Source organism: Thamnophis elegans, chromosome 13, assembly GCF_009769535.1.
Source record: "Thamnophis elegans isolate rThaEle1 chromosome 13, rThaEle1.pri, whole genome shotgun sequence".
Classification (NCBI taxonomy): Eukaryota; Metazoa; Chordata; class Lepidosauria; order Squamata; family Colubridae; genus Thamnophis; species Thamnophis elegans.
The window spans coordinates 15,127,473-15,150,043 of NC_045553.1; the positions used below are offsets into that span (position 1 = coordinate 15,127,473).

Below are 22,571 nucleotides of genomic sequence, written 5' to 3' on the forward strand. Positions count from 1 at the left end.
GGCCCAGGGACGTGCGTGAATATCAACCTGTCTCCGTCCCGCAGGCAGAGAGAGATTTCCAAGGTAAATTGCAGCCATCTGTAAATTTCTCTGTTACCTGGAACACCAACAGCCACTTCACCACTTTGCAGCAAAAATTTTAATAAAAAGTGGAAGACATTTCTGCCTTAATAAGCTGAGAAATTGGGTTGTAAAGGAAAAGTAATCCCATCGAGACCTCGTGATGTTTCCCCTTCAATAACTCGTTAGAATTCTCTCCAGCTGCTTGCAGTCTCCCTGGCTCTACCCCCATCCAGGAGGGAATTTTTGTCCTTGGGGAATTTAGAAAAGTGGACACTCGGGGAGTCTGGAAGCTGCTGGAAAACACAGAATGGGACAATTTGCCATGGCCAATTCACTGCAGGACTATTTGTCATGGCCAACTCACCACAAGAAAACTCATGGGATAATTTAACAATACAATTTAATTACCAAAAATAAACAAAAAGCTATTTTAATTTTTGCAATTCAGATTTCATTGTGTTTCTCCTTTTGCATCCTTTCTTTAATGATTCTATTTTTTGATGTTAGTGTAACTCTTGTCCCACAGCGAGTGGTCCTGTGGTGAGAGGGCCGTGGCGGGTTGGCTGTGGCAAGATAGCCCTACTACGTTGGCCATGATGGGTTGCCCATGGCAAGATAGCCATACAAAGTTGCCCGTGGCAAGATGGCCATGGCAACATGGCCGTGTCAATATGGCGGGTTCTCCATGGCAAGATGGCCGTGGCGAGATGGCTCTGGCAGGTTAGCTGTGGCGAGATATCCATGGCGAGTTGGTTGTGGCGACTTGCCATAAACCCCTGGCAAGAAGGGAAAGAGAAAATGCAGCATCACCATCTTCAAAATACCACCAAAATTCAAAAAACTGGAAAGCGCCACCTGCCTGCTGTTCAGGGAATTGCCAATCTCTGGAGGACTGAATTTTAAATTTCACCTTTGAAGAAAGAGTTAGACACTGTCAAAGAAACCTTTTCAAATTTCCTAGAAAAAAAAATAGAACTATGAAGTCTTGATTGGACATCCCAACACACACACACGCACGCACGCACGCACGCACGCACACACACACACACACACACACAGAGGCCACAATTTAGTTCAGCTTTAATAAACCAAGATATTTTCCTCTCTCACTTTCCTCAGTCGGTTGTTGTTTTGAGTCTTGGCTGCCTGTCCTCTTGGCATCTCAGCTGCCTTGGCCAGAGCCCTGATTTCCATCCTTGCTTGCTATTCTGAGCTATTCTGAAATATTCACGATGCAAGCAGACCCTTCAGGGAGCCTAAGGGGAGGGCCCTGCACCATTAACCAGAGTGGCTTTCGTTTCGTGAGAGGGAATCCTTGGCTGACGCCAGCTGGAAATTGCATAAAGTGGCCCCTCCTGGCTCATCCACAGCCTTGCCTTCCAGCAGCTGATGGCTCTCAGGTACCTTTGTGGGAGCTTAAGCGACAGGAAGAAAACAAATCCAGGAAGAAAACTCCAGCACTGAAGGAACCCCCCCCCCTTCCGAAGAGGTGTGAGTGGAGTGTGAAGGTAATACCCACCATAAAGAAAAAAAGAAAGAAATATTTATTTCGTATTTTTTTGTACTTGTACACAAGTAAAATAAAATGCATATCTATATATATATATATATATCTATATTCATATTTATATATATACTGCAGTCTTCAGTGAATGAAAAGGGAGCATTCTTTAACAAATGCCTCCTTCTGCAAACCCAAGGAAACCAAAGGAGGTTAAACCTCAAAATCCAGGTATTTAAAAAATTGCCACTGATGTGATCTCAGCAGATGGGGAAAATGTGCAATATCGTTTAGGACTTCAGGACTTCAAATTACAGGTAATGATTTTAGGGTGAGGGGGAACATGACAAAGATATGGGATTATTATATCTCTTATTTTTCTTTTCTTTCTTTCTTTCTTTCTTTCTTTCTTTCTTTCTTTCTTTCTTTCTTTCTTTCTTTCTTTCTTTCTTTCTTTCTTTCCTTTGGGAAAAGGGTAATTCCAAGGACAAAGGCAAGATCAAAATCAAACATAGAAATTCCAGAAGGAAGAAATAAATTATTTACATTTTTTTGTTTTGTTGATTTTGTGTGTCTCTGTGTGTGTGTGTGAGAGAGAGAGAGTCTATAAAGGCATCCAGTAATTGTTTAGCATTGTAACGTTTTTTTTCTCTGGGCATAACTTCTCCTTCACAACCTTTTTTGGGGGGGAAGGGGATTTGCGTCCCCCTCCTGCCCTCCTGTCCCTTTCTTAAAGCCAAGAGCCCCCACCCCTGAAAGCAAAGCCTCGCTTGATTTCAAGAGAAGCAAAAGAGACTCCACATGATGGGGGGCAGTAAAAGGCTTGGGAGGACTGGGGGGCTGGCACTGGTACTAGTACTGGCACCCGGCTGTGCCATACGGCACTGGGACCTGGACTTATTCCTCCGAGAGCACCCCTGCCTCCTTTTGGTTGGGGCGGTGGAGGGCTCCACAGGACCCAAGAACTCGGGTTTCAAGTTGGTCAGAGGGGGGTCGACCATGCTGGGGTACGTCCCAAAGGGCGAGTCGTTGATGTGCTTGTTGCTGCCATTTTTGGGCAGCTCCGCCTCCACCTGATGCTTGGTTTTGGCCATATTTTCCTTATCCTTGAGTGGGTTATTAGGGGAAGCCCGGTTGCTGTGAGAAGGCGGCGCTGCCTTGGCTTTGGCTTCATAAATGAAAGATTTATCCATCTCTGGCGGGCAGCATTTCTGCCCGTTGTCCTGGGGACCGAGTGTCGGGTCCGCCGTGGGCACTTTGCCAGTTCTGGTCTTGGTGCTGAAGACGCTCGTTCTGATCTGGTTGAAGGAGTCGAGGCAGCCTTCCAGGTCCGTACTCTGCAAGCGCTTGAGGTCCCTCCCTGCCAGCTGAGCGGGTAGGTGGCACTCCAATTCGGAGGAGGACCCTTTGAACTGCTTAAACCAATCCCAGAGCGACCGGGCCTGGCAGTCGCACACCCACTGGTTGCCGTTGAGCCGGAGGTACTGGAGAGACCCCAGTGGAGCCATGGTCTCCCCGCTCAGCACCGTCAAATTATTATTAAAAAGGTACAAGGTCATCACCTTCCCAAGGTCGTGGAATGCCCGGCGATGGACCACACTGACCCTGTTCTGATGCAGCAGCAGCCTATCCAGGTTCGTCAACCCCCGGAAGACGTTTTCCGACAAGCTTTTGATTTTGTTCCCGTGCAGAAACAAATAGGTGAGGTTAGCGAGATCCAGGAAGGTGTCGTCCAGCAACTCCTGCAGGTCATTGTCCTGCAGATAGAGATACTGTAAGGAGAAAAGACCCCGAAAAAGGCCTGTGGACAACTCCAAGATCCCGCAGCGATCCAGGTGCAAAGTATGCAGGTGGACGAGGCCCTGGAAGGTAGAAGGATTGATGGACTTCAGGTTGACATTGTCGCTCAGGTCGAGCTCTTCCAACTTGTCCAACCCATAGAAAGCCCCGGGTTCGATAAGACTGATGTTGTTGGAATGGATCCACAGAATGGAGAGGTTGCGGCAGAAAGTAAAGCTGGTGGACTGGATCAGGCCGATTCGGTTGTTGTGGAGGAAAATCCGCTGAGTCTGGACTGGGATCTCGATGGGGATGGTGGAGATCCCTTGCTGCTGGCAGCTGATTGTGATTTTGGGTTCACTGTAACACACGCATGCTCCGGGACACAACTCCACTTCGGATGGGAAGTTCAAGCACAGCACCAAAATCAGCAGTTTGCTTCCTGAAAAATGACCCAAAGGAAGGGGGAGAAAGAGAGAGGAAGGATTAGAGCATTTCTGGAGACTGACATGTCATTGTCATTCACAACAGAGACGTTTGAAAGGGAGCACTAGAGCAGGGGTGTGAAACTCAAGGCCCATGGACTGCATCCGGCCTGCAATGTGGTTGGATCCAGCCCACAGGGCTGTCCTGGAAAATGTAAGGGGCTGGCTACATCACTTTGGCCCAGTCTACCCAATGCAAAGAGGAAACATGCCAGCAGTTTGGGGAATGGCGTCAAGCTGGCCACACCCACCCAGTCGGCCATGCCCAGTGAGTGGTCTCAAGCTGACCATGCCCACCCATTAGGCCACACCCAATGAGTGGCCTGAAGCTGGCCATGCCCAGTCAGCCGCGCCCAATGAGTGGCCTCAAGCTGGCCATATCCACCCAGTCATCCACACCCAGTTAGTGACATCAAGCTGGCCACGCCTATCCACCTGGCCATGCCTACTAAGTTGTGTCAAGCTGGCCATGCCCACCAATTAGGCTATAACTAATGAGTGGCATCAAGCTGGCCATGTCCACCCAGTCGGCCATCCTCAGTGGGTGGCATCAAGCTGGACACACCTATCCAGCTGGCCATCCCCAGTGAGTGGTGTTAAGTAGGCCATGCCCACTCAGTCTCCCATGTCTGTCTGGCCCCCCGAGGTCAACCACAGCCCTGATGTGGCCCTCAATGAAATTGAGTTTGACAACTCTGCACTAGAGAATACACAAACGGCACCCAGCCTAGACAAATGAGTAATACGACCCCAAGTGAAACAAGAAATTCCCTCCAGTCAATATTAGCAACAGATTTTGGAAAGAGAAAAAAAAAGATAGGTATACTGTATTTCTTACGAAAGCTCTCTCCATGCCAAGGAAATACAAATATCCATTGGATATTAGGCATCTCCCTTCGTGACGGCATCACAAATGACACCATTCAACAACATTTTGGTGTGGCACCAATTACAGAGAAGAGAAGGCCAGCTCTGATGGTATGGACATATCCAGAGAGCAGCACCTTTCACCATGGCCAAGACTGCCTACCAACCAGGAGTCAATGGCTGGTGACCTTGTGGGAGCCCAAAATAGAGGTGGCAAGACACTATCAACAAAGATATGGAAGGTGCGGCCCTGCGCCCTGGAAATGCAGCTGACCATGCAAATTGGCACTCAATGATCTGAAAAGTGGACTGTATACCTGGGAGAATATGCTAGGAAGAAGGAGGAGGAGGAGGAGGAAGAGGAGGAAGAGGAAAAAGGAGGAGGAGGAGGAGAAGGAAGAAGAAGATTTGTGCAAGCTCCCCCAAACTTGCGCATATGTATCTGCGCATATGTGCGCTTCCAGGCCACTCATGTGGGGCCATCCCCACTGTTCCTCCTTCCCACTGGTCTGCAAAGCCAGAAAGCTTGGGGAACTCTGTCTTACCCCATTGTTTGCGCCTATGCAAGTTTGATTGAAGTCATAAATGGATTTTTTTAGGAAAAATGACAGGATTTTTACTTGAGGGGGATGTCACAGAAATGTTCATTACAATTCAAGTATCTAGAGCCTCAAGAACATGTGACATGAGTTCAGATTTTTCTAATTCTGGACTCCAGCCATTAACATGTTTGTCTTTCCCCTTTTCCCTGTTTGGGAGGGACAGTAGAGTGAGTAGAAAGAGTTTTGCCTGTAGGAAGTAGCACCCACCCCTCTCCTAGAAAAATGAAATATACTGGGAAATATTAAAAAGGCAGAATATTATATTTCCCTGGATGAGAAATGAAGAAACATGTTTTTAGGCAGGAAACAGACTTGCTCTTAATAGCCCCCACCCTCTTCAATGGCGCACAGCAGATGTCCGCACTTAAGAAATAAAGAGAGAGCTAGGTCTATTCATAGGCAAATGCCCTCACCCAAGATCCAACAAAGGTAGGAATAACCCTCTACACATCTCACCAGAAATGGTATTCAGCAGGTTCTGACCAGTTCTGGAGATCCAGTAACGGAAATTTGGAGTAGTTTGGAGAACTGGTAAATACCATATCTGATTGGCCCTGCCCCCCTCGATTCTCTGCCTCTTGAGTCCCAGCTGATCCGGAGAGAATGGAGATTTTACATTTGTCGGCTGTGACCAGGGGGGCATTTGCCCAGGTTCGCCTGGTGCACCAGTTGCGTCCCTACCTGAACCGGGAGGCACTCGCAACAGTCACTCACGCCCTCGTGACCTCAAGACTGGACTACTGCAATGCGCTCTACATGGGGCAGCCCTTGAAGAGCATTCGGAGACTTCAACTTGTCCAGAATGCAGCCGCGCGAGCGATTGTGGGTGTACCTCGATACACCCACGTTACACCTATCCTCCGCGAGCTGCACTGGCTTCCAATTGGTCTCCGGATACGCTTCAAGGTGCTAGTTATTACTTATAAAGCCCTTCATGGTATTGGACCTGGGTACTTGAGAGACCGCCTGCTGCCAATTACCTCCCAAAGACCCATTAGATCGCACAGGGTCGGCCTCTTCCGGGTTCCATCCACCAGCCAATGCCATCTGGCTACGACCCGGGGGAGGGCCTTCTCTGTTGCAGCTCCAGCCCTTTGGAACAAACTCCCCACGGAGATTCAGACCCTCACCTCTCTCCTGGCTTTCCGAAAAGCCGTTAAGACCTGGCTGTGCCAGCAGGCCTGGGGTTGATGAGCTCCTTTCCCCTCTCGACAGGTGTGGTTGTTGGTTATTTTAAATGTCTATTTTGTATTGCATGTTCCCCTTCCCGTTGGAGTTGTTCGCCACCCTGAGTCCCTTTTAGGGAATAGGGCGGCATATAAATAAAATGAAACTTGAAACTTGAAACTAGTATCCTTTCCCTGCCACAACCACAGAACCGGTAGTAAAAAAAATTGAATCCCACCACTGCATCTCACCATACGGTACCTGGGAAGATTACATCACCCAGAAAGAGTCAACCAAGCCTGGGACTCAGGACAGAGTGGCCCCTGCATGGCACCATGGGAGTCTGACAACCAATCAGAATACAAGCTCAAATTCAAAAGCCCAAAGCAGGCATAAAACCCGGGCACTCTTAGCATCTCTTCTCTTTCCCCCTCCCCCAGCATCTCAAGCCATGTGATCCTGTCCACCATTAAAGCCATCTTTCCAAGTGGCCACAATATTTCCAGTGTCTTCCTCCCCACTTGGAACTGAACGCAGAAGGACATTTCTTCCAACATGCTGAAGGAGGAAAGGTCATAAAGTGGGGCAAAATTCACTTAACAGACATCTCACTTAACAAAGTAAACTGTGGGCTCCATTGCAGTCATAAGGTGAGGACTACTTGTATTTTGTATTTCTTAACCACCGTCTTCCCCAGAGTGGGTCTGATAACTTGAAGATGGATGCTTCTGGACTAGGCATTCTCAATCTTGGCAATGGTCCGATGGGTGGACTTCAACTCCAAGAATTCCACAGCCAGCAAGGTTGAGAAACCCTGCTTTGGGCTGTGCGCAGACAGTCTCCCAGCTGGGAAGAGCGGAAGTCCCTTGGGGAGCCTCATCTTTGCAAGATCCCTCTGGGGAAGGGAAGCTGCTGATTCATTCGTTCAATGCAGCTGACTAAGTGGGAAGGTTTAACTACCGTTTTCTGAGAGAGTTAATTAACCGGATCCTGTTTGCACAACAGATGAACCTCTCCTGACCCAGTTTAGCCTGCCGTGCAAACCGAGCCCAAGACCAGGAGAACAGCTATTTTTGCCATGACCTTGAGACAGCAGAAAAAGGCAAGCACTTGGCGCCAAGCAAAATGCAAAAAAGCCTACCCCAGCCTTCCTTCGGGTGGCACGGATGCTGTCTCCCTAATGAAAGGAGGGATCAGAAGCCAGCATGTGATGCATGTTTTGCCTTGCAGATTAACAGAGTGTAGGGACCTTGTAGGTCATCTAGTCCAACCCCCCTGCCCCAGCAAGAGCCCCTACACCATTTCTGACAGATGGCAGTCCAGTCTCTTCTTGAAAACCTCCAGGGATGAAGCTCCCACAACTTCCAAAGGCAACTTCTGTTCCATGGGTTGAATGTTCTCACTGTCAGGAAATTCCTCCTTATTTCCAGGTTGAATCTCTCCTTGTTCAGTTTCCATCCATCATTCTTTGTCTGGCCTTTGGGCACTTTGGAAAATAGCTTGACCCCCTCCTCTCTGTGGCAGCCCCTCAAATATTGGAAGACTGCTATCCTGACTCCCTGTCCTTCTCTTCACTAGACTAGCCATGCCCAGTTCCTGCCACCCTTCATCGTATGTTTTAGCCCCCAGTCCCCTCATCATCCTGGCTGCTCTTCTCTGCACTCTTTCTAGAGTCTCAACAACTTTTTTATAGTGTGGTGACCAAAACTTGATGCAGGACTCTAGGTGTGATCTTACTAAGGCTCTATAGAGCGGGATTATAGTGACATGTTGCCACAGTGAGTTGTCATAGGTCCCCTCCACCCCACTGGCCTCCAACCTCTCGTATGCAGAGAGGTGAGGTAGGAATACATTTGGAGAGCTCTCCGAACCTGCGAGAAAGGGCTGTAAATCTCCATCAATAAATTATGATCATTTGCTCTGTCAATATTATAGATATGGCTCAGATATTTTATTGGGGCATTGGGAAGAGCACCAAGGGACGGATCAGACTGGAGACGGTTCCCTCTTTTGGGTAATCAAAAGCTGAGAAACCTAAACCAGCCCTGTGGTCTTGTCATCGTAACTCACTCGGTGCGCTTAATGAAGCTGCCAATCGAAGAGGGAGCTGCAGCTGCCGTGGCTCCGAGCGAGATTCTCTTTGGAGGAGAGATGGCACCTGCTCAAGCAAGCGGGGACAATCCGTGCCTGAGATTATTAAGTCCTTCCAAGCCCCCTCCAGGCTGAGCATTTGGATCACGCTGGTGACATTTTGCTGGCTGCTTGTCATGTTTTGACAGGCTCCAGCCCCATTGCAGGGAGCAAAACAAGGCACAGGTTCCCAGGGCCCAGCTGACAGCGTGTCACACGGAGAGGCTTCCCTTGGGAAATTAAAGCCATTCTACCCACTGGGAGGGGGAAAAGTGGAGGAGGGGGAGATGCCAAAAATGCAAGGATAAGATAAATCCGTTGGGAGTTTGGTGAGTCACGCTAGGCATTAGGGCTTTGTGTGTGTTTCTCCAGCCTTCTCCTGCGCTGTAATGAGGACACCAAACTCCACTGGAGGATAGCAATAGCAATAGCCCTTAGATTTATATACCGCTTCTCAGTGCTTTATAGCTCTCTCTAAGGGGTTTACAAAGTCGGCATGTTGCCCCAAACATTCTGGGTCCTCATTTTACGCAACGCAGAAGGATGGGAGGCCGAGTCATCCTTGAGCTGATCAGGATCAAACTGCTGGCAGTGGGCAGAGTTTGCCTGCAATACTGCATTCTAACCACTGCACACCATGGATGGATGAATGGATGGATGGATGGATGGATGGAAGGAAGGAAGGAAGGAAGGACAACAGCAATAGCACTTAGACTTATATACCGCCTTACAGTGCTTTACAGTCCTTTCTAAGTGGTTTATAGCCGATTGTTTCCAACAATCTGGGTCCTCATTTTACCGACCTCAGAAGGATGGAAGGCTGAGTCAACCTTGAGCTGGTCAGGATTGAACTGCTGGCAATGGGCAGAATTATCCTGCATTACTGCATTCTAACCACTGCACAGCATGAATGGATGAATGGATAGATGGGAGGGTGGGTGGGCAGGCAGGCAGGCAGGCAGGAACTAACAGCAATAGCAATTAGACTTATATACCTCTTCAAAATGCTTTACAGCCCTCTCTAAGCAGCATACAGAGTCAGCCTTTTGCCCCCAACAATCTGGCTCCTCATTTTACCCACTTTGGAAGGCGGGAAGGCTGAGTCAACCTTGAGCCTGGTGAGATTTGAACTGCCAAATTGCAGGCAGCCAGCAGCCAGCAGAAAGAGCCTACAGTACCGCATTCTAACCACTGCACATCATGGAAAGAAGGGAGGGAAGGAGGAAGGAAGGAAGGAAAATAGCAATAGCACCCAGACTTACAATATATACTGCTTCATAGTGCTTTCCAGCCCTCTCTTCAGAGTCAGCCTCTTGCCCCCAACAATCTGGGTCCTCATTTTACCCACTTTGGAAGGATGGAAGGCTGAGTCAACCTTGAGGTGCTCAGAATCGAACTCCTGGCAGTGGGCAGAGTCAGCCTGCAATACTGCATTCTAACCACTGCGCTACCACGGCTCTTGTATGAAAAATGGCACTTTATAGGTCCCCATCCCCCCCTTTCCCATAGCAACTCGGGAGCAGGTTAGGGAAGCTTTGCAAGTTGACAGGATCTTTCCTCCTGCTCCTTGTACAGGTAGTCCCGGACTTACAACACCGCACTTAGTGACCATTCAAAGTTTCAGCAGCACTGGAAAAAGACCTGTTTTTCACACTTATGACCATCATAGCATCCCCATGGTCATGTGATTTACCTTTGGGTGCCTGACCACTGACTCACATTTATGACGGTTGCAGCAGTCATGCGATCCACTATTGCCACCTTTTGATAAGCAAAGTTGATGGAGAAGCCAGATTCCCTTAACAAACCGTGGCACTAATTTAATGAGTGCAGCACTTCACTTAATGACTGTGGCCAGAAAGTTTGTAAAACGAGGCACAATTCGCTTAATAAATGTTTCACTCAGCAACAAGAAATGTTGAGCTCACTTGTGGTTGTAAGTGGAGGACTACCTGTGGAATAGTTCCAAACTAAGTGTGGAGTTGGATAGTGAGGAAGTTGGGGAGGAAGATGGGCCACTCCTGGAGTCTGGGGAAGGCTCTGATGAGGGCTCTGTGTCGGAGGCAGAGAGGAGTCCAGAGCCGTCTGACAATTATTAGCTGCCTTCGGAGTCGGAGATCAGTGGGGCAGAAGAACAGCTGGAGCCTCTTCCCAGTGTGCACATGTGCAGAGTTGCCAGATGCAGGGAACAGCTAAGGAACAGGGGCTGACTTGGGAGTAGGGCCACAGGTTGACAGTGAATGGCCCCTCCCAGAGGAAATAAAAGAGGAGCGAAAAGGGAGTGGAGTTTGCAGGAGACAATTCATTCTGTCGGTCCTTAGATTCATTTCAGGAGTGTGAAGATCTGTCTGTGAATCTCAGAGCCTCTGTGCCCAGTCTTTCCTTGGACAGCACCTCATTTGGAAAATATTTACATGGCAGCTTTCCAAGCTAGATAAGTCTGTGATCATAAATTCACCTTTGAAAGACTGTTTGCCAGGCCTTTGCTGAATGTGAATGAGGGGAATTCACATTCATTTAATAAAAGAGGTTTTATCGGGTCCAGTACTCTGCCTCGTGCTTTTTAGGGAAGCCTAGGTCAGAACACTGAGTTACATATAAGCTATTTACAAACAGCTGCAATAACCCCAAGATTTGCCCTAATAACCCATCCTGAGTTTAAGAATAATTATTTTAAGCCAAGAGGTTTGCCATCCTTCAAGTTAGCATGACTCCTTTGGTGATAATTTAATCTATCATAAAGCATGTATTCCACACACACCCCTACTAAATCTTTCTCCAGTCTGACACTCTCCAGATGTGGGTCTACAAATCTCATGACAATAAAGCTGGGAACAAAGAGAATTGAAAGCCACACATCTGCAGGGTGCCAGATGGGGTGGCCTTTACTGGGAGGTGGGAAAGTGGGGGGGGAGGCACTTGCCTTGCAGGCTACACAGCCAACATGCTTGCGGAATGAGTAGACAGGGCAGATGATGGGAGCAGGAATAGTAAAATTGTGTGAGGGGGTGTTTTGGGTGTACGGGGGTGGGGGGTGGGGAACATACCACAGGGTCAGGACACTGGAAAAATGTTCCCGCTTTGAGCCATAAAACCTTGGCGCTCTGAAATATATGGCCAACTGCAGTCTTTCCTTTTAGGGCAAGTAGCATCACATCAAGTGCAGACAAAGAGAAAGAAGAAACAGGAGCTTAGCTAAACTGAGATCAGGGCTAGCACTGATGGTGTTACCTAGTTGGGTCATGAAATGTCTGCAAGATAACAAGCAAGCCCAGAGAGCACCAAGGACCCATCAGTCTTCCTCCTCCTCTTTGCAAACCTCATTTCCTTCTAGCACTGACAACGTTACCTAGTTGGGTCATGAAACGTCTGCAAGAAAACAAGCCCAGAGAGCAGGAAAGACCCCTCATTTCAACCCTGAGCTGCAAATACTCTCCTTTATTGGAAAACTGAGTTTATAGTAAGCAGTGCGGTACCACAAGGTTTCGTCTTAGGCCCAGGACTCTTCAATATCTTCATAAAGTACTTAGATGAGGGAATAGAAGTGGAACTTACCAAATATGTGGATGATACTAAGCTGGCAGGAATAGCCAATATCCCTAGATGGATCTTGACAGACTTGAACCCTGGGCCCTATCTAACAAAATGAAATTCAATGTAGAGAAAAGTAAAGTCTTGCACTTAGGCAAGAAAAACCAAAAGTACAGAAATAGATTGGATGAAACCAGGTTAAATAGCAGTGACTCTGAGAGGGACAACCAGCTAAATAGGAGCCAGCCATGTACGACAGCAGCCAATAAGGCCAATGCAATCCTTCATTGCATTAACAGAGGGATACAATCAAGATCAAGGGAGGTCCTAATACCTCTCTATAAAGCCTTAGTAAGGCCACGCCTAGAGTACTGCATCCAGTTTTGGTCCCCACACTATAAAAAAAGTTGTTGAGAGTAAAGAGTGAAGAGAAGAGCAACCAGGATGATGAGGGGACTGGAGGCTCAAACCTATGATGAACAGTTGCAGGAACTGGGCATGGCTAGTTCCTCTAGTGACCGTTCAAACTTACAATGGCACTGAAAAATGTGCCTTATGCCCATTTTTCATTGTTACGACCTTTGCAGCATCCCCATGATCAGGCAATCAAAACTCAGATGCTTGGCAGCTGGTTCATACTTATGACCATTGCTGTGTCTCGAACTCACGTGATCCCCTTTTGCGAACTCCTGGGGAGCAAACTCCATAGGGAAGCCAGATTCACTTAACAACCGTGTTGCTAATTTAACAACTGCCGCAATTCATTTAACAGCTGTGGCAAGAAAGACCATAAAATGTGGGAAAACTCACTTAAGAAATGCCTCCCAGAAATGTTGGCCTCAATTGTGGTTGTAAGTCAAGGACTACCTGCACCGTTCAGAGGCCTGAGGAAAAGGCTGAGTTTTGCTGCTTGCCACAGCCAGGCCCATTTTCTCTTCTGCATCTTCTCTGTTGCTTTAATCAGGGTTAGTTTTGCCAATGAGCAAAAGTCATGCTAGCTAATGGTGTAGGGCCGCGAGGGCGAACCTGTGCCATGCATGCCACAGATGGCACGCAGCCCTCTCTGGGCTCTCTCTGGGCTCTAAGCTGGGCCAACGGCATATGAGCCATTGGCCCAGCTCAGCTCCACCTCCCACCGGCCAGCCGATCTTTGGGTCTCTGCCACGCATGCACAGGAAACAGGATGCGTGCAGGACATGCATGCGTATGCATGGGGGAAGGAGCGCAAGAATGTCACATTCACATGTGCATGGGGGCAGTGAATGTGGGTGCCACGCATGCATTGCATTATGGGTATGGCACGCGATGACAAAAAGTTTAGCTATCATTGGTGTAGGGTCTCCTGTTTGCATGGGAGGTTGGACTAGATGACCTACAAGTTCCCTTCCAGCTCTGTGAATCTGTTACATCTCCTTCTCAAGTCTATCGATCGGGAGATATGATGCTGCACTTTTCCTCCTGGAGAGAGTCCATAAGAATCCTCTCCCACCTGGACATAAAAGGACTCAGAGGCCACACGAGCCTTTTGCTGAGTCCATGGCCTTTTCTTGACTTTATCTTTGACAGGCAGGGAAAGAAGGTGAAAAAGAGACCACACCTGGAAACCTGCATCCAGTTTTGGTCACCACGCTATAAAAAGGAGGTTGAGACTCTAGAAAGAGTGCAGAGAAGAGCAACCAGGATGATGAGGGGACTGGAGGCTAAGACATACAATGAAGGGTGGCAGGAACTGGGCATGGCTAGTTCCTTTAGTGACCATTCAAACTTACAATGGCAGTTCGGCAGTTCAATTCTCACCAGCTAAAGCTTGTAAATCAATGTAAAGCAGTATATAGACTGGGTGAAACCAGGTTTAATAGCAGTAATGATGTGAGAGGGATCTTGGAGTCTTATTGGACAGCCTGTTAAATATGAGCCAGCCATGTGCAGCGGCAGCCAAAAAAGCCAATGCAATCCTAAGTTACATTAACAGGGATACGATCCAGAACAATGGAGATACTAATACCACTCCATAAAGCCTTAGTAAGACCACACCTAAAATCCTGCATCCTGTTTTGGTCCCCACACTATGAAAAAGATGTTGAGACTCTAGAAAGAGTGCAGAGAAGAGCAACCATTAGGGGATTGGAAGCTAAATCATACGATGAACGGTTGCAGGAACTGGGCATGACTGGTCTATTGAAGAGAAGGACCAGGGGAGACAGGATAGCATCTTCCAATATTTGAGGGGCTGCCACAGAGAGAAGGGGGTCAAAGCACCTGAAGACCAGATAAGGAATAAGGGATGGAAACTGAACAAGGGGAGATTCAACCTGGAAATAAGGAGTAATTTTCTGACAGAACAATCAACCGATGTAACAGAAGTTGCCTTCAGAGGTTGTGGGAGCGTCATCATTGGAGGTTTTCAAGAAGAGACTGGACTGCCATCTGTCAGAAATGGTGTAGGTAGGATCTCCTGCTTGGAAGGGGGTTGGACTAGATGACCTACAAAATCCCTTCCAACTCTGTTAATCTGAATATATCTAAGATGATCAAAGGCCTGGAGATTAAAACATAGGATGAACAGTTGCAGGAACTGGGCATGGCTAGTCTAGTGAAGAGAAGGACCAGGGGAGACAGGAGAGCATCTTCCAATATTTGAGGGGCTGCCACAGAGAGGAAGGGGTCAACCTATTTTCAAAAGCACCTGAAGGCCAGACAAGGAATAATGGATGGAAACTGAATAAGGAGAATGCTTGAGAAAGTTGAGAAAGAAAAAGCAGCATTTCCAAGCATGACCAGGGCAGAATAGATGGATAGCTGAGCCGTTATGTGGTATAAGAGCTATTAGTGCTTCAGTTAAGCAATTGGAGAGAAAGAAGCTGAAATGATTCAGTGAGAATCCACCTTAATGAGTTCACTAATGAATGGCGGCCGGGGTGTCACGGATTCCATTTTCAAGATTCTGCCTCCAGTCTCTCTTTTTTTCCGGGCATTAAGGATGATTGATGAAGCTCCCGGAGAATCTTGCATCTCCATTCATGAACTGTTGGGGCTTGAGAAGAGTGTCAACCTAAAGGCAACAATTATCTGCTTTGCTGTGTGTAGATTACACTCAAGCACTTTGTCCCTTGTGCTTAAAAGAGGGTTTCAGAGAAGCTGAAGCGGGTTCAGAGGAGGGAAAAAGAGAAGGCTGGGAGAGAAGAAACAAGCTCAACAAGGACGGAAGATGGAATACTGCGTCCAGTTTTGCTCACCATGTTATCAAAAAAGTGGTTAAGACTCTGGAAAGAGTGCAGAGAAGAACGACAAAGATGATTAGGGGGCTGGAGGCTAAAACATATGAAGAATGGTTGCAGGAACTGGGTATGTCTAGTTCAGGGGCATCAAACTCGATTTCATTGAGGGCTGCATCAGGGTTGTGTCTGATGTCAGGGGGCTGGGGGTGTGTTGCCAGGGTGGGTGTGGCCAGCTCAACGTCACTCGTGTCAGAGTTTCCTGTGAAGATCTGAGCACTCTGGCAGTGAAAACTGAGCTAAGGAGGGCTGCAGGAGGCCATTGTAGCTGAAAACGGAGCTCGGGAGTGCCGCATGCAGCTCTCCCAAGTTCTATTTTCACTGGTGGAGGCACCCTGGGCTGGCCCTTCACTGTTTCCAGGGTAGCCCCACGGGCCAGATCCAAACACCCATGGGCTGTATCTGGGCCGTGGGCCTTGAGTTTGACACCCCTGGTCTAGTTTAATGAAAAGAAGAACGAGGGGGTGACATGATAGCAGTATTCCAGTATTTGAGGTACTGCCACAAAGAAGAGAGAGTCAAGCTATTCTCCAAGGCACCTGGGGGCAGGTCAAGAAGCAATGGGTGGAAACTAATGAAGGAGAGAAGCAACTTTGAACTAAGGATAAATTTCCTGACAGTTAGAACAATTAATCAGTGGAACGACTTGCCTCCAGAAGTTGTGAATGCTCCAACACTGGAAGTTTTAAAGAAGATGTTGGATTTGTCAGAAGTGGTGTAGGGCTTCCTGCCTAGGCAGGAAGTAGGATTAGAAGACCTCCAAGGTCCCTTCCAGTGCTGTTATTCTGTGTTCTGCAAGATATCAAGGTATGTTTAGCCATGAGAAGAGAAGCTGTAGGGAGGTAGGAGAGCCATCTTCAAATCCCAGAAAGCTTGTCTCACCAAAGAAGGTCAAAGCCTGTTCTTTCATGCTCACAAGTGCAAGACCCAAAGGATTTAAGTTTCAGGAAGGCAGATTCTGCCTGAATGTCAGAAGACTTCCCTAAACTGGTCCTCTCTTACTTTTCCCGGATGTATCCAAATGGAAGCTAGGTAGCTTCTCTTTCAGTGATGCTTGATTTCTGCACATGAGGACTGGCTCTCCATTCAAGAACGTCCCTGGAATGCTATTTAATCAATTAGAAAAGAGCTGGAAGGAACCTTCAAGGTCTTCTAGTTCAACCCCCTGCTCAAGTAAGAGACCCTATACTATTTCAGACCCCATACCAATTGTTGTGGCCCACAAGCGGCCAGCGGAGCTGTCTGCTGCCTCAGATAGTGAGGAGGTTGGGGAGGAACATGGGCCAGCCCTGGAGTCTGGGGAAGGCTCTGATGGGGGCTCTGTGTCAGAGGCAGAGAGGGGGCCAGGGCTGTCTGGCAGTTATCAGCTGCCTTTGGAGTCGGACATCAGTGGGGCAGAAGAACAGCTGGAGCCTGTTCCCAATGTGCGCATGCACAGGGCTGCCTGGAAAAGGGAACAGCTAAGGAACAAGGGCAGACTTAGGAGTAAAGGCACAGGTGGATGGTGAATGTCCCCTCCCAGAGGAAATAAAAAGTAGCAAAAGGGGAATGGAGTTTGCAGGAGTTCAATTCATTAGGGTGAAGATCTGTTCCTGACTTCTTGCCAAGTAATTGCTGCTACAGAGTGGCATTTGGAGGATATCGGCCTGGCAGCCCTCCAAGCCTGATAAAGGTCTGTGGTTGAGAAATCTCATGAAAATCTGTTGGCCGGGACTTTGCTGGAGAGGAATTCCCTTTAAAATGAAATAAAAGGGGTTTTATCAGGACGAGGAGTTGGCTTCGTACTTTTGGGAAGCCTAGGTTAGAACTCCAGTCTCATGGCAGAATATTATTAGCAGCCACCCCAAAACCCTTTATAAATCAAGAGAAAGAACCAAGACTTCAAAGAGGATGGATGTATATCTCAACAAAGACCCCCCTCCCTTTCCCTTCATACGTTCCTCCCAGTCCTTGGAAGAGTGTATTCAGTTCTTCCGAAAGGCCTAAGTGCAACGGGAAAATCTGGTGAATGTGTCACTGACCCTGAAACAAATAGAACATCAGGCTTAATGAGATTTAATTGATACAGAATTAAACACTGGGTTGACACTTAACAGGCCACTTTTGAGCCAGATAAAAAGGAGCACTGACAGGCTTCATCTCCAAAGTGGCCCTGAGCTGAAGAGTGGAAGAGGTATCAACCAAGTTCATGCTTTTTACAAAGGCTTTCTATGGAGGGTCTGTTATCGTTCCCACGGCTGATAGTTCTTCTCCATTGATTGGTTGTCAATCAATCAATCAATCTGTCAGCCTCTGCTTCGCTATTTGCTTTCGGCTGCCATTGAAACGGGGGGTGGTATTTTGGAGGGGAAGATTTGGTACAGGAGAGATTGTTAAAAGGGAGTTTTGTTCTCACCAAATATTGGAGAAATAATGGACAAATATTGATATGTATGATTTCATGTGCTTTTGCCTCAGACCTTGCTTTGCTATCTGCTATCTTTTCATAACCAGTAAAAGTACTCTTAATTCTGCAAAATGGAGTTAAGTGATTTCTTTCTCGGTTGATGAGGGAGGCCTGCTTGACATTAAGTAAGCATGGAAACATTTTCCCCCCTCCCAGGCTGAATGGGTGGATAAATCTCATGTTAGGGCTCCTAGACTTTTACGGAAGTTCTACGGCAAGGACCCTGATAAGCCTTGATTATATCTGAAATCTACAGATGGCAAAGAGACAGGCAGAACTGCTTAATTCCTTCTTTGCATCTGTTTTTATGGAAATGGAAAAAAATAGCCCAACCTATCAACGTAGTACCGAGGGAAAGAGGGCAGGCATACAAGTCAAAATAGGCAGAAAAATACAGGTGGCCCTTGACTTACGACCACAACTAAGACCAAAATTTCTGTTGCTAAGTGAGACATTTGTGAAGGGAACTTTGCCCCAATTTACATCCTTTCTTGTCACAGCTGCTGAAGTGAATCATTGCAGCTGTTAAATTAGTAACCTGGTTGTTAAGTGAATCCGGCTTCCCCATTGACTTTCCTTGTCAGAAGGTCACAAAAGGGGAATTACAGGGTTCTGGGATACTGAGACCGTTATAAACAAGAGTCAGTTGTCAAGCATCTGAATTTTGATCACGTGACCATGGAGGGTGTGTGCCTCAATAGTTGTAAGTATGAGAAACAGTCATTTTTTTCAGTGCCATTGTAACTTTGAACAGTCACTAAATGAAGCATTGTAAGTCGAGGACTACCTGTAGAAAGAGGCTACCTTGGATAAGGACAAATCCCCTGGACCAGATGGTTTGTGTCCCAGGGTTCTGAAGGAGCTGGCATAATCTGAAAACTACTGAATGTCTTTGTCAGGCCTGCAGCCATCTTTTCTTTTTGGATTTTTGGCCTGCCACTTTCTATTATTCTACTATGCATTTTCTATTGTGGGAAAATGGGTGGGGGGATTGTACAGAGTTAAATGCTATGTAGCCATAACAAAATTCTTTCTAGAAAGCCAAGGTCATCCTTTGTGTTTGCACCTCTGCACCTGACCGGAACTGGATGGGTGGAAGCTGCCAGTATGGCAGTGGGAGATTGGACCATGTGATGGACTTGTGGGTGTGGAGGCAAGATCTTGAACTTTCAACTGGGTGTGGAAAACCGGGAAGCTTTCAGATTCGGGTTTTCCTAGATGTGCCAACATGGCTCTCTTAATAAATTGGAACTTTGAGCAATCCTTTGCCTTGGACTCTGATTTAATTTTGGATGCTATTTGGAACCCTGACAGACATCTTTCAAAGCAACTCTAGCACAGAGAAACTACCAGAGGACTGAAGAAGAGCTGATATGGTCCAAAACAGCCAAAAAAGGGGGGGAATGGATCCAGAAAGTTATAGGCCAGTCAGCTGACATGAATACCTGGGAGAATCCTGGAAAACATAATCAGGAGGATGATTTGGGAGCACCAAGAAATGAGCAAGATGATTACTAGAAGCCAGCGGGAGTTGGTTAAAAACAGATCATGACAGACAAACCGTACATCCTTCTTTGATAAAGGGATTAAATTAGTGGAACAGTGAAATGCTGCGGAGATAATATACTTGGACTTCAGTAAGGCATGTGACAAAGTAGACCACAACTTATTTCTTGGCAAGCTACAAAAATACGGGATAGACAGTTCCCACACCAGATAAATTTGTAACTAGCTGGGGACTCGATGTCAAGCCATATGATAGCTGTAGCAGAATATGGAATGGAATACACAATACAGAATAACAGAGTTGGAAGGGACCTTGAAGGTCTTCTATTCCAACCCCCTGCTCAAGCAGGAATCCCTATACCACTTTAGACAAATGGTTGTCCAATCTCTTCTTAAAAACTTCCATTGTTGGAGCATTTACAACTTCTGGAGGCAAGTTGTTCCACTGATTGATTGTTCACTGTCAGGAAATGTCTCCTTAGTTCCAGGTTGTTTCTCTCCTTTGTTAGTTTCCACCTGTTGCTTCTTGTCCTGCCTTCAGGTGCTTTGGAGAATCGATTGATTCCCCTCTTCTTTGTGGCAACCCCTAAGATATTGAAAGATTGCTGTCATGTCATCCTGAGTCCTTCTTTTCATTAAACTAGACATACCCAATTCCTGCAACCATTCTTTGTATGTTTTAGCCTCTTGATCATCTTTGTTGCTCTTCTCTGCAGCAACAGCATTTAGACTTATATACTGCTTCATAGGGCTTTACAGCCATCTCAAGCAGTGTACAGAATCAGTATGTTGCTCCCAACTATCTGCGTCCTTATTTTATTGACCGCGGAAGGATGGAAGGCTAAGTCAAGCTGGTCAAGATTGAACTCCTGGCTGTGGGCAGAGTCAGCCTGCAATCCTGCATTCTAACCACTGCACCGCCATGGCTTAATGATGAATGGTTGAGGGAGTTGGGCTGCACAACAGGTTGAACCACCAACAGCTACTCTTTTCTGTTCAGTTTTGTGTGCTGTGCAGAGAGTGGATGAATGACCGGGCCCGATTATTGTCTGTGAATGTTGATCCCTGCACACCAGTGGTTGTATTCAGTCGGTTCAGACCGGTTTGGGCAAACCGGTAGCAGCAACATGCGGCTGAGCAGGATGGGGATGGGCTCAGGCGTTTTGCCCTCCTATTCAGTCATGTTATCTAAGCCACATGAGCGAGCATGGAAGGTGGCATGCATATGCAGAAGGCATGTGTGAGCTCACATTTTCGGTGCATGGCGAACCGGTGGTCAAATTATGTGAAACCCACCTCCACACCTAGTCATACAAGGAATAGTTAAAGGATTAGGGCATGTTTAGCATGCAGAACAGGCTTCTTGAAGGGAGAGGAGGTGTGACAGAGGGAACTTTTCTGCCTAGTCGAGAACTAAAGGGTTGCAACTACAAGTTAGCAAGTTCAGGCTGTCAACCAATGGAACAGCCTGCCACATGAAGTGGTGAGTCTTTCTATCAGATCTGCCATCTTCAGCTTCTATGCTATGCTGGTATCCTGTCATAAATTGTAAGAAGAGGGAGGAGGGGACAATGGAAAGAGGAGAATGCAGATAAGAGGGAAGGGGGTGACAGCCTTGCAGAAACCAGAGGTGTAAGAACAGGCATGTACCAGTCTTTAAGGACACATAGCCTGGGGACAAGATGTGAAACTGCTTTGTAGTGTCAACCATCCAGGCTATTCCCAAATACCTAACCAGCATGCTATTGGACAGACATGGAAGGTCAAGTGGGGAGGGGAAAGGGGGAAAATGTAATGCTTTGCACAGGAATCTTTAGATCTAGCCTTTCTTTTGCCGTGATCACTTAACCTTAATAAAAGAACCCATCACTTCAACTGAATGGAGTTGAGAGTCTTTCTTTTCTAGGGTCCAAGTTGGGGCAGTCCTGACATTTTCACTCAAAGTCTTAGGCAGATCTGTCAGGGATGCTGCACTGCGGGGATGAGCTGAATGATCTTTAAGGTACCTTAACTCTGATTCCGCGGCATTTTGCATAACAAACTAGCTATTTACCGAACAGAACTTCAACAGTTTTACTGATGTTTGAGATATTAATACTACCTTTAGTAGGCTTAAAAGGATTCTTGTGTTACACAGATAAACCTGACAGGAGCAGACACTAACAAAACAGACCCTTACGCTGATTTTTATCCCATCTAATAGTTATTTCTGTACAAAAGGGAAAATAAAGAGTCCCTTGTGGTCAGTTTATTTACTGGTTATTCCAGTCAGTAGCCTCAAACATATTTATTAGCTGGTTAGATTTCCTTGGGTAAATAATTCCAGCGTTTCAAAGTGCCATTCCAATAAAACGCCTGTCCAGTTTAAAAGTCCAAGTTTCTATGTTTTTAGCAGAATTTTCTATCTTCCTTTTCTCCCCTTTCAATTTTGATATTTGTATTTTTTTAAAAAAAAAAACATCTGGTCGCTGCTCTATTAAATAATTGTGGACCCTTTTCCCATTTTTTGGGGGAGGGATTTGAGAATTCAAATAAATGCATTCTTCTCACGCAGCCCCACCCTGTCCACCAGCTTCACTCCAGCACCATTGTCTCTCTCATCTTTGTGTCCCCTATCTTAGTCTGCCTCTTCTTCCCATCAGCTCTGGTGTTTGTCAGGAAGTTTCAATCTCTCCTTTGACCTCACAGAGCATTACTCCTTAGCTTCATCAATCCTACCGAGGGGCTTTTCGACCCCCTTGGAGTCCACAGCAGGAGAAACCAGCAAAGGAACAGCACAGACCATTCTCGGTGACAGTAGACGATGAGAGGCTCCACCCCTTCTAGCTGGTTAGCTTTCCATCCTGCCTTCTCCCTGGAGCTCAAGGCAGCTTCCATGAGAATTTGTTCTCGCATTATGGCTAAAACATGTGAGGTAGGATGGGCTGAGAGAGAGAGTCAGGCTCCATAACCTGGCTCTCCTCCTGGTAGCCCAACTCTTTAACCACTATACCAGACTGTCTCTTCCTGAGTTGGATGGGTCCAAAGGAGCAAAGGCCAAGGGGATTTCAACCGGTGGGCTTTTACAATTGTGTATGTGTGAATGCACACAGGAGAGCAGCTGGGGGATATCAAGTGCTAAACTAAAAGTTATTCTGCACTTGTCAGGCCTGAAAGCCATCTTTTTTGCATTGGGCCTTCAGGCCTGCCACATTCAATGCTGTGGGAAAATGGGAGGGG

General features: G+C 47.0%; 1 protein-coding gene across 1 annotated transcript in view; it reads right to left on the reverse strand.

The window, feature by feature from the left end:
• Positions 1-1,705: 1,705 nt before the first annotated feature.
• RTN4R (reticulon 4 receptor) overlaps positions 1,706-22,571 on the reverse strand; it is a 156,983-nt gene continuing 136,117 nt past the window's right edge. Inside the window, exon 2 of the mRNA XM_032229748.1 lies at positions 1,706-3,785. Coding sequence (XP_032085639.1) covers positions 2,341-3,785 — 1,445 coding nt within the window. The 3' untranslated portion in view covers positions 1,706-2,340. The remainder of the gene's footprint in view (positions 3,786-22,571) is intronic.